Source organism: Bufo bufo, chromosome 6, assembly GCF_905171765.1.
Source record: "Bufo bufo chromosome 6, aBufBuf1.1, whole genome shotgun sequence".
NCBI classification, from domain to species: Eukaryota; Metazoa; Chordata; class Amphibia; order Anura; family Bufonidae; genus Bufo; species Bufo bufo.
The window spans coordinates 25,919,479-25,931,591 of NC_053394.1; the positions used below are offsets into that span (position 1 = coordinate 25,919,479).

At 44.9% G+C, this 12,113-nt stretch overlaps 1 protein-coding gene across 2 annotated transcripts; it reads left to right on the forward strand.

Moving 5' to 3' along the window:
* The first annotated feature begins 1,358 nt into the window (after positions 1–1,358).
* On the forward strand, positions 1,359–9,693 carry TAPBPL (TAP binding protein like). Of its 2 annotated transcripts, none has more exons than XM_040437070.1 (6): positions 1,359–1,683; positions 1,966–2,193; positions 4,466–4,678; positions 6,203–6,508; positions 7,097–7,396; positions 8,485–9,693. In XM_040437070.1, the coding sequence occupies exons 2-6, from the start codon at positions 2,055–2,057 to the stop codon at positions 8,604–8,606; spliced, it is 1,080 nt and encodes a 359-aa protein (XP_040293004.1). In that variant the 5' UTR covers positions 1,359–1,683; positions 1,966–2,054; the 3' UTR covers positions 8,607–9,693. The 2 variants fall into 2 exon arrangements, with proteins under 2 accessions (XP_040293004.1, XP_040293003.1); XM_040437069.1 differs by having other exon boundaries at positions 1,359–1,653.
* The last annotated feature ends 2,420 nt before the right edge of the window (positions 9,694–12,113 follow it).

Consider the following 12,113-nt stretch of genomic DNA (forward strand, 5'->3'; position numbering starts at 1 on the left):
AGTGAGTCACAGTATGCTGCCGCACATTGGTTTCTATGGAGTGGTCATGGCAGGGCTCCATAGGAACATAGGGGGTAATTTACTAACAGAAATTCGCCTATTTTTGGCGTATTTCTGGCGCAGATTGCGACACAAACGTTATTTGCACTGCAATCTGCGACTTTTCCCCGCTAATGCCAGGTCTAAAAAAGGGGGCGTCGGCCATTATCATTTTCTATGCCTGTTTTAGGCTTAATGTTCTAAATTTAGGCCAGCAAGGAAGCTAGGCTTAGATTTAGGCCGCTGCCTCTTCATAACTTTGGCGGATCCACCACCAGTGCAGGGGGTTATTAAGACCGGCGTCTAAAACGCTCGTCTGAATAAATGACCCCTATAGTGTATTTCTTATAGACTCCAATGCTAATGCTTTGGAGTCTATGAGAGAAGCAATCTGACGATTGCTTGTTATAATTCCCAAAGGGAACTATTAAAAAGTGTAAAAAAAAACAAAAAACTAAATATATAAAATTTCAAATCAACCCCTTTCCCCAAAATCAAAATCTATAAACAATATAAAAAATAAACATCATGGGCATCGCTGCGTGCATAAACACCCAAACTACTAATAGATAAAAATATTTATCCCATACGGCAAACAGCGAAATGGAAAAAAAATGTCAAAATGGCCGATTCGCAGTTTTTTGGTCGCTTCACCTCCCACAAATTTTTTAATAAAAAGTGATCAAAAAGTCATACACACTTATAAAGTACAGATCGCCGTGCACACAATGAGCCATCACACAGCTCTGTACACATACAAATAAAAAAGTTATGGGGGTCAGGATATGGCAATGCAAGGAAAAAATTAGTTTTTTCCAAAGTTTTTTTAAAAACGCAAAAAAACTATATATATATGTGGTATGGCTGTAATCGCATTGACCTGGAGAATGAAAGTAACAGATCCGTTTTAGAGCATAGGGAACGCCGTCAAAACAAAATCCATAAAACTTTTCTTCCCAATTTCACTTCATTTGGAATTTTTTCCCAGCTCGGATGCAATATTAAATGGTGGAATCAGAAAGTGCAATTTGTCCCACAAAAAAAAAAAAAAAAAGCTACGTGAACAGAAAAATATAAAAAGTTATGGCCCCTGGAAAGGCAGGGAGTGAAAAACGAAAAAACCCTCTGGGGCTGAATGAGTTAAACATGAAGATGCAAAAACTGAATATAAAAGCTAGTCATTAACGGGTTAAAAACAGTGCAGGGCTCTTTAACATCTGCAGAGCGTTGCATCCCGCTCTGTGCAGGTTGAACGCTCTGCAGAGCTCGCTCTCTTCTCCTTTTCAGATGCTAGGAAGCGTCATGTGACTGCTGCTAAACTGAAAGTGAAAACCGTAGCTGGGAACTTTCCGTTTTCTTCCTCCGCAGGCTGCTGTGTGTGCTGTGTACGGCGTTGTGCGTGTGTGGTTGTTTCCTTTGGTGGAGCACTTGCTGTGTATTGTGTACTGTGTATGGACATGTATGTGGCGTGTAACCTGCTGAAGTTATTCCGTGTACCATTGTTTGCATGTCGCGTTGCTGTGAGCGGTATATAGCGGTATATTCTATTATTGTGTACTGCCGATATGAAGACCATGGGACTTTTGCATCTGGGCTTCATCCTGACTCTACACAGTGAGCAAAACTGAGGGGGCTGTTTAAGGGGTGTGGGTGTGTCCACTTAAAAAAAATAAAATAAAAGATGGCGTCCAAAATGATGGCGATATTACTTACACGCTGGTTGTGTCCTTAAAGGGACAGTAAACGTCTATGCAGATGAATGCAGTGTACTGCTCCCTGTTATTATGCATTTCAGAAAAAGCGCTGAATTTTGAGGTCAGGCAGAGCTAACGAAGACTAATCAGAGCTTTGAATGCAGCTTTGGATGTGACTAGAGTATAAGATCCGATCAGTACTAGATAACAGTTGTCGTTCATTCTTTTTCAGGTGTCGTGTTGTGGGGCGCCGCTGTGCCCCACTTGCAGTATGCTGCGGACATTTTGCTCCCCTGTGACTACGCACTGCTGGATTCTAGCATGGGGGGGATGGGGTTTACAAGGCAAAGCGTGACGCTGGTCCTGCAGAACGTGACGGTGATGGGAGAGGAGCCGGCGGACCCTCTGCCAAATTATCATCCTTCCGAGAACCCGGAGATGACTGTTTTCCTGGCCACAGGTGACTATTTGTGACAGCACAGCACCGGCAGGCGTTATCACCCAGCTTTCCTAGACTCCTGACGTACTAGCGGGGGCCTCACTGCAGCATGCATATTCATACAGATCCCAATACTAGCTGTATAATTACAACTGCTTTGAGTGCCCCCTAGTGGTGGTCATCAAGTCACAAAAAAAAAAATGGTTTAAAAAAAAACGGCTAAATATCTGATTTAGTGGGGGTCCGACTACCGACACCCTGGCCAGTCAGCTGGATGGAGTGACTGCAGCTGGAGCACCGTATCTGCGTCATTGCTTGCCAAGAATAGTGCCATATGTTTCATTGTGGCTGTGCCTGGAACTGAAGTTCAATTCCATTAAAGGGGTTTTCCAACCCCTATAATACCCCCCAAAATGCCCAGGCACTTCATACAGGTTTTACTTACCCCGTTTCCCGTCACTCGTATCGCTCCTGATGTCCGCACGTCTGCCGTTGCATCTCCCCGTCACACAGATCAAAACATCTGGCGATGCAGCCAATGGCAGGCCAGGACGGGGACGAGCCTCACTAACATCGCGGGTGATGCTAGGGAGGAGGCTCGTTCCTGTAGTGGCCTGCTATTGGCTTCCGACCCCACCTCCCCGGCACGCGGATCGAAACATGCAGCAGCGGCAGTGCAGGGCATTAGGAGCGACGTGGGTTCCAGGGAGTGGGGTAAATATGACCAGTATGAGGGGCCCGGGCATTTTGGGGGGCATTATAGGAGTTGGATAACCCCTTTAACCTGAATAGGACTGAGTTGCAATACCAGGCACCGCCACAATGGAATGTATGGCGCTGTACCAAGTAAATGATGTAGGAGTTGCAGTGCTCATTGGAGGGCCCTTTATTCAGCTCATTGGGGGGGTGTTAGGAGTCGGACCCTCTTCATTCGATAACTTAAAGGGGTTGTCCCACGAAAAATATTCTACAGGTTTCAAACCAGCACCTGGATCTGAATACTTTTGTAATTGCATGCAATAAAAAATGTAGCATAGCCAGTGAGTTATTCAATAATATGTATCTGTATAGCGCCACCTGCTGCTTGTTCTTTATTGTATTTCTTTGTCCTGCTTACTGAGATGGTCGCACATGCTCAGTTTCATCCTTCAACTGCCTCCTGAGCTGTGATAGGGAGAGCATGGACACGCTCCCTTAGCTGCAGCAGAAAGGACACGCCCCCTGAGCTGCAGTAGAAAGGACACGCCCCTTGAGCTGTCAGCTTGATATAAATCTAGCAGAGCAGCGAATGGGGAGATCTCTGGATCCATGTGAGGTGCAGGGCTGGTTCTAGCTTTGTTAGAAAGAGATTGTCCTGTACTGTATGATGTCTCATTTTCATTTTTTTTACATTGGTCATGGGATAACCCCTTTAAAGGCTTCTCCAGGAATTATTAAAAATGGCTGCCGGTCACCTGTCCTAGAATGTTAGCAGCACTGGTTGTCACCACTTGCAGAGCTGCCTAGGGGAGTAAGGGGACAGGGCCCCCCTACGTACTACACTCTGGCACTTGCCTATATCACACATTGCTGAGCGTTCCTGTCAGGCTGCTCAGCCATGATGGCACATCATAGGCAGGGTCACGTCATTACCATTTATCGTAGAGCATGTAGTAAAGCTGCACTCCCTCATGGAGAGAACCAGTCCTGCTCACATTCTAGGACAGGTTGCTGGTGGCCATTTTAAATCATTCCTGGAGAACCCATTTAGGGCTCATAAAAGGCTCAGTTGCCCATAGCAACCAATCACAGCTCAGCTTTCATTTTGTATTTTGCTCTTGAAAAATGAAAGCTGAGCTCTGATTGGTCGCTATGGGCAACAACAACCGTTTTTCTGCTCCTGTTTGGAGGACCTCTGGGTGTGGAGAGGGGCCCATTCTGGATTTTGCCGGCACCAGAATCACGCAGCACAGTGGAGCTGGTTACTGCAGTGCTGCTCCCATTCAGTGACCAGCTCCGTCCATTACACAATGGGCAGAACTGACGGTGGGTGTCGGACCCCCGCCAATCTGATACTGATGGCCTACCCTGAGAATAGGTCATCCAGATCAAAATTCTGGACAACTCCTTGAAGGATATTGGGGAAGCTATGTGACAACCTCTGTAGGCAGCCATATTGGTTGTCACTGAGCTTTCCCAGAAGCGCCTGAGCAGAATTTTGAACTACGTGACTGACGACGACTCAATAAATTATTTATTTTTAATAATTTAAGGGAAATGTCTCTAACACACGGCCCCTCTTTCCTCCTTGCAGCCGACCTTGCCCCGCTCTCGTTTGCAGAACGCTTGCTGCATGTGGAGTGTGAGGGAGAAGAGGTTGAATGTGAGATCTCGCCAATCCATTCCCAGTTATTTACCGCTCACATCCGACTACCGGAGCTCAGCATTGCCGTCATGGCCAGAGCGACGGTACCCATTGATAGACCAGACGAGCTGGCCAATGACAAGACTGTGGTGCCCATGACAGGTGAGACTGTGACAAAACTGTCGGGGAACTTATTAATGGCATTACCAAAACTCTGTTGCAGTTGACTCTGCCAATCGATGGCCTTAACCTGCCCACAATTACCTAATAAAGTCTCAGAAGTATTGCTTCAGGCTCCTTGGCCCCAATGTTATCAGACACTAGGCCAAGGTCATACGTGCCAGCGTTCCTGGAACATACAGGAGGATCCCGGTAAAAAAAAAAACTCCCAGCAACTCCTCTGGGTACTGTGGAATCTTCCTAGCACCCAGGGGCGTAGCTAAAGGCTCATGGGCCCTGGTGCAAGAGTTCAGCTTGGGCCCCTTCCCTCAGTGCTTTGTGGCCAGGGGCAGGTACGCAGATAGCCTTCCTGCAGCCTCAAGCAAAAATTTAAACGGCACCCCCCCGACCCCAAATTCTTCACCTAACCCTTTCCCTCCAGCCAGAGGTATAACTTGACCAGCAAGCACTTTCTATAGTACCGGTGTCTTCTTTTGTGGCACAAGGGTCCTTGGGCCCCCTCAGGCTCCTGGGCCTGGTAGCAACTGCTACCTCTGCACCCCTATAGCTACGCCCCTGCTAGCACCCCCCAGATATTAACCTCTAGTTGGGTGTGGTGCCAGGGCTGTGTCATCAGATACAGTTGTAGTGGCCAAATACAGAGGAAGGGGGCAGTGCCATGGCACACAAAGGGGTACGGCATGAAAGAAAGGGTTGTGTTTTGGCAAAAGAAGCTTGGTTACACCTGAAAGAATTCTGAGTTCCACACAGCCTAAACTTTTGGGAGCCCAAGCAAGAGAGTTAGCAAGTATGGATAAGGTGCAGCTGCTATCTCCACACCTAGCCATTATAGCTACGCTTCTGAATTGGGCTCTTTCACACCTTTAACTGGTGGGTAGTGGGAGGGTAGCAGCCAACAGGTAAGTGTGCCTCCTATTCTGCCCTCAAGACGGCTCTGTGGTAGAAGTTTTTACAGACCAACTTATAGACAAACTTTTCCTTTCCTCATTTTAATCAAACAAATAGTTTTGATCTTAATGGGCCATTTTCGGCATTGGAATGATATTTTTGGATGACTTTTTGTAAATTTGGTCCAGTATTTTGAACCTGAAAACTAGTCTACATTATAGTGATTATGTGCCGATGATGAGCAAAGAGCCTAAATAGTGAGGTATGATATTATGAAAGCTGAACCGCTTCTTCATCGATACCTATGGTCGAACATCCAACATTCATGAACATTTTTAAACACACGGTTACACCGGGTTGGACCTACTGGTAGACCCAATAAGAGTGGTGTCTTCTCACTTCAAAATCCTACTTAGAAGGCCATATTGCCCAGCTAACAGTGACCAGCATGGCCAATTTGATGTGGCAGGGAATGGTATTGTCTCTGAATGACCAGGTCCCTATGGTCCTACAGTCTGATGGACCCATGTCCTTCACCCTTGAGTCTTCATACTTCATATATCTGTGTCTTCCTGTCAGTCACAATGATGACCACGTCATTGTTCTTACTCCCTTTAGTGGACTTTCTTGTATCATCCTCTCCGCCATCACAGAAGCGCTCCCTCACCGACAAAGTGGCATTAAATTGTGACGTATGGAGTGGCACTGAAGTAAGCGTGAACTGGCATCTACAGAAGGATGGCACTGGGCACAGATTAAACCTTGAGGACTCCCGGATCACTTTACAACAGGAGACACAGGAGAAGAAGGTAGCCTCGTCTCTCACTATAAGACAACTCCATGTCCACGATGAGGGCACCTATATTTGTGCCGTGACTTCTGGACAACACAAATTACAGCAAATTCTCCAGCTACAGATCAGAGGTAATTTAATATACATTGACTGGTGAGACCTTTGAGGGCATTTGTGCCCATATGAAATGCAGAAGTCTTAGGACAAAGTCTACATGACTCACAAAATGCAATATCTATGTTTGCTTAGAACCTATTGTTCGAGTACCTACATAGAGGAGGGGTCTCATTTCATATGTTAGCTGTTGTGTAGACCTTGTAGAAACCTATATGTCTCCATGGTTACCGACTACGAACCAACCCTGTGTAGTCTGATCCCAATGTCATACTTACTTCCATCCTACATTCATTGGGTAGGTTAGCAAGGTGTAAAAAAATAGATGGATAGCAATATGACTGCAAGATCATACAGGGGTTGTAGTCTGTAACCATGGAAACACATAATTCTGCGCAGGAGCTGTATACTTAAAACAGTAGACTGTTTGGAGTTTCAGTATGTAATCCCATGATGTATGGTCTCTGAACGTCAACAATGTTGAACCTACATACTGTGACAATGGCACATGGGAAGATCTGTGGTGCCCTCTTAGATGGCCGATACCAGCTTGTAAAGGATAAGCGGCGCCAGTCCCCCATTCTCACTGATCTGTTTCTCCCCAGAGCCTCCTCAGGTTACAGTTTCTGTGAGTGCAGACCCAAAGACCACTGTGACTTGCCGCACTGACCGCTACTACCCGTTGGACGTGGAGGTGACCTGGCTGCTGAACGGCTCTCCATTAACCGACATCTCCCCAATAACCTCCAGTCATCGCAAAAATAATGACGGGACCTACAGCTTGAGCAACTTCCTCCAAGTTCCAGTCCCTCAGACCGGCGCTTCTCATGATACTTATACCTGTGCCGTGTCACACGTCTCATTAACTGATCCAATAATGGTTGAGGTCAATGTTCTTCCTGAACGTAAGTACTGGGCGCAATGGTGACTAATCCACCATTGCGGTGACTAATCCCACTAACATGACTACCTTTTACTGGTTTCTTGTTACTAGATGGCGGTGCATTGTAGGATCTCCGGTGAAATCTTTAGGTCCATGCACAGGGCCAAATGATCAGATATTCTGGAACACTAAACAGGTTTTCCGGGAATAGAATATTGATGATGTATCTTCAGGATCGGCCATCAATATATTTTTGTTGGGGGTTCTGACTTGTGGCACTACCGCCGATCAGCTATTTGAAGCCGCGGTGAGATCTGTGGCCTTTTACTAAGCCAGTGATGTCATGTTCATTGGTCACATGGTCTACGTGCAGCTCAGTCCTGTTCAAGTGAGTGGGCCTGGGCTGCAATACCAAGCACAGCCACTACACAATGGACAGCACTGTGCTTGGTAAGAGGTGAGGAGGACGCGGCCTATATAAACACTTGATCAGTGGGGGTGCTGGGTGTCGGACCCACACTGATCAGATATTGACCACCCATCTTGAGGATAGGCCATTAATATTGAAGTGTCAGAAAACCAGTTTAAATACAGTGTTATGTGATTTTGTTTTGGTAATTTAGGACCTGCTAGACCCCAATGATGTTGAATTGTTGGACGTTACACCGTCTACATTTCTTGGTGGAGAAGAAATTTGCATTACTATGGGTCTAATAGCTCCAAATTAATTTTCTAATATCCTATTAGCTATGTAATAAATTATCAGAGGAGAGGGGATAGAGGGAGCACTGAGCATGACCATGCTTTACATGAATAGACTACTGATGTCAGTGTGAACTGTGTAATACCTCATTTCTCCAGTGGTGGCACTGTAGGGAAATCAAACACTTGCTGTTGGGTTCCTCCCAAAGATTGCAGCTGATCACTGGAGATCCAATTAGCGGGATCTTCTTTGATCAAATTATGGGACCTTTCTGACATAAACAAACTGTCCAAAGCAGTCTACTCCTTTTATAACTGGAGAAGAGACAGAAGATCAACCCAGAAATGTATTTATTTGATATGAAAATGGAGGTGTGAAAATTAACACTTATATTGTCTTTTTCACAGAAGCCGATGTGTCTCATACTATTATTCTCACCATCATGTTCACCATCATCTTGATCCTCACCCTCATCACCGCTCTATTTCTATGGAAAAAAATCCAAAGAGAGGAGAAGAAAAAAGCTTAATAATGGCCACAATCCAACAAGGACTGGAATGGAAACAAATGTCTTTTGTATATATTGATGGGAATGTGGAAGTGAAGCTCCACCTTTGCCTTATATTGGCGCTGCAGTCGGCTAATGTAATATCCACATATTTGTAATTTATTTTCATCTGTGTAAGTATTGTATTGGGAAACCATCAATAAGCAGGTTAGCTGGTTCTAAAAGATCACATTATGCCCATCAAAGTCAACCTTCCTAAAACCTAATGAAACCCAGGAATAAATACAGACCCACCTTAAAATGTTAAAATAGACAAGTCACTAAAGTCAGAAGACATACACCCCTGTGTTCTTAGGGAACTAAGTACAGAGGTAGACAAGCTATCATTTCTAATATTTAAAGAGATTTTGTCAGTTTTGACTATACTAAACTAACAACAGCACTAAACAGGGGCTGGAGAGAACAGCACAAATATAGCATTTGTGGAGCTTTTATTATCAGAAGTAGGCTGAATATGAAGTTTTATTCTGCCAAGTTCTGCTCGTTAAGTGCACTGTAGGCGGAGCTTCACTGTGAATTCCTCTCTGTATTAAGCTACCAACCCTCTGCTCTGACAGCTTTAGCATCCAATCAGAAGACCACTACAGCTGTCACTCAGAACACAATTTGGCAGAATAAAACTTAATAGTCACACTACTCCTGATAATAAAAGCTTCACAAACAGTATGTTTGTCATGCTGTTGTCACATCCTTACCTGTCTGTGCTAGAGTGGTGAGACCGACCTCTGTGTTGCAGCGCAGCCTGGGTAATTCTGTTGCTGTGGCAACCAGCCTGTCTTACAGAGACGGGTTGGTCGGCCTAGCAGGAAGCAGTTGCCAATCAGGTGCCAGCATCACATGGTTCCTGTCGGTGGGAGATTTAAACAGGTAAGAGGTGCCTGTTATTGATCTTCATTGCTACAATAGCACTTGTACATTTTGGAACTCCTAGATCCTGACTTCTGCTTTGACTCTGACCTTTCCTCTGACTGCTGATTATATTTCTGACGTTACCGCCTGGTATTGTCTATGGTATATCCTTTGGTTCTGTCTTTGTCATTTGTGACTGTGACGAGGGGACATCCTCTGCGTCTGGAGGAAAGAAGGTTTGTACACAAACATAGAAGAGGATTCTTTACGGTAAGAGCAGTGAGACTATGGAGGTCTCTGCCTGAGGAGGTGGTGATGGTGAGTACAATAAAGGAATTCAAGAGGGGCCTGGATGTATTTCTGGAGCGTAATAATATTACAGGCTATAGCTACTAGAGAGGGGTCGTTGATCAGTTTTTTTTTCCCTTCCTCTGGATCAACTTGTAGGATGACAGGCCGAACTGGATGGACAAATGTCTTTTTTCAGCCTTATGTACTATGTTACTATGTTATTTTTGTTTAGGTCCCTGCACTTAGTTAGGAGCCGTCAACCAGTTGGAGGCCGTCATTTAGGATGGATTGTTCAAGTAGTTAGGGATAGTAGTGTTGGTAGGGTTCAGGGCTGCATTATTCCCATGACAGCTGTCTTCAGCAGTTTTGACCATGCTGACAGATTCCCTTTCAAAATTTTTTTTTCCAAGCCTGATTTTTCCAGTCTTAGGGCTCGTTCACACGACCGTATGGCTTTTTCAGTGTTTTGTGGGGCGTTTTTAACGGATCCTTTTTTCTGTTTTTTGTTTCAGTAGTGTTTCCAGTTCCATTCCGTTTTTCCGTATGGTATATACAGTAATTACATAGGAAAAATTGAGCTGGGCATAAAATTTTCAATAGATGGTTCCGCAAAAACGGAACGGATACGGAAGACATACGGAGTACATTCCGTATAGGTTCAGTTTTTTTTGCGGACGCATTGACTTGAATGGAGCCACGAAACATGATTTGGGGGCAATAATAGGACATGTTCTATCTTTCAACGGAACCAAAAAACGGAAATACGGAAACGGAATGCATATGGAGTACATTCCGTTTTTTTTTTTGCGGAACCATTGAAATGAAAGGTACCGTATACGGAACGCAAAAAACGTTTGTGTGAACGAGCCCTCACTAGCTCTCCTATATTATATTTATAAAGTACAGCCCTAAACTGCACCCTGCCCTCATGATGAGGGGGTGCAGGTCTTTCTTATCTAAAGGAGAAAAACAAATCCATCAACAGCCGCTTGTTGATGGTTTCCAGGATGTATACTATAGAAAGAATGTTAATTAAAGATGGAGTGTCTATTTTATGGAAAATTAAAATATTTTTTTTTCTAAATAAAATATATAGTCTTTTTCTTGTCTTTACAGCAGGACATTAATAATCAGACCAGATGTGATTTGCACATTTTAAATTTACTTTCCGTCATTATAAATTCTTCACCTCATGCACTGTGTTTCCTATAACTGTCAGCAGGCGGCGCCATTGTAATAGAATGTGTCTGCTGTCACCTGCTCGGTTGGCACCGGCTATATCTGTACATATACGTGCAGCTAGTTCCCACAAAATGGAGCATAAAGCAGAGAACTCTCCTGCGCAGGTGCCGAGATGTGATGGAGTAGTGTTGGCTGCACCGGGCATCACAGTAGGTTTATGCAGTTATAGGAGGAGCGATGAAACCAATGCAGAATTCCCAGGCGGTGAAGTTGGCGTCCGTCAGCCGCTACTTATGTGAGGTAATAGACTAGAAGGGAGATAATAACTGGACAGGCATTTAACTCTTCCCATCCTATTCGCCATGAGATAGAAAGTCTTGTGCATCTTTTCTTAGAACCCTGGATTGTGCTGTCCCTCTGTTATTCCTCTTGAAAATGTATACATAAATCGACAACTAAATGTCACCAGACAATGTAGATACTGATCGGATAGTGGCAGATTAAACAATGGCGCGCCTTACCGACAAGAGAAATGGTAAGACGGGAATGGTTATTTCCAGGAGGACTAAGAGAGGAACAAGTCTGGGAGAGGGAGTCTCATGTACAGTAAAAAGAATTGATGGTGAACACATGTCTACATCAGTGACCACGAAAGGGTGGTCAACCAGAAAGGAAGTCAAGTTGTCGCTAAGCAACCTGGACTTCCTCACGACAGGTCTCCTTTAAATATTATTTCTTCATTAAAATAAAATAAAAATATATATATAGGGCTGTTTGCCCTTCTGCCATGTGCGACCCTGACCACCATGACAACATCATCCACTGTGTGAATGTTATAAGTACTCACCAGATGTGATGACCACCAGTGAAATGCACATCAGCCCCATCACCATCAGGACCTGGGGAGGAGAGGGTTAACAGTGGTCAATGACCAAAGTAGTCACCAGCTATGATGTCCGCCATCGGACGACTGACGCCTCTGGTCACTAGGATCCATGGATTAGGTAAAATGATGGCCCCCCCTGAAATAAGAGATTGGGTTTGAGGTTTGAAGGTGGGAAGAATATTCCCTCCTTTCTCCTATGCAGTTGGTATGGGGCCCCTGGGAGACAGTGGGGCCCCAGCCTTGACTGCCCCCACCCCCTA

Excerpts from the sequence above, each read along its gene's own strand:
- TAPBPL (XM_040437069.1), top strand. The coding sequence starts at position 1,605 with ATGAAGACCATGGGACTTTTGCATCTGGGCTTCATCCTGACTCTACAC. Across the intron at positions 2,194-4,465 it reads GACTGTTTTCCTGGCCACAG|CCGACCTTGCCCCGCTCTCG; the intron begins GTGACTATTTGT and ends TCCTCCTTGCAG. Across the intron at positions 6,509-7,096 it reads TCTCCAGCTACAGATCAGAG|AGCCTCCTCAGGTTACAGTT; the intron begins GTAATTTAATAT and ends GTTTCTCCCCAG.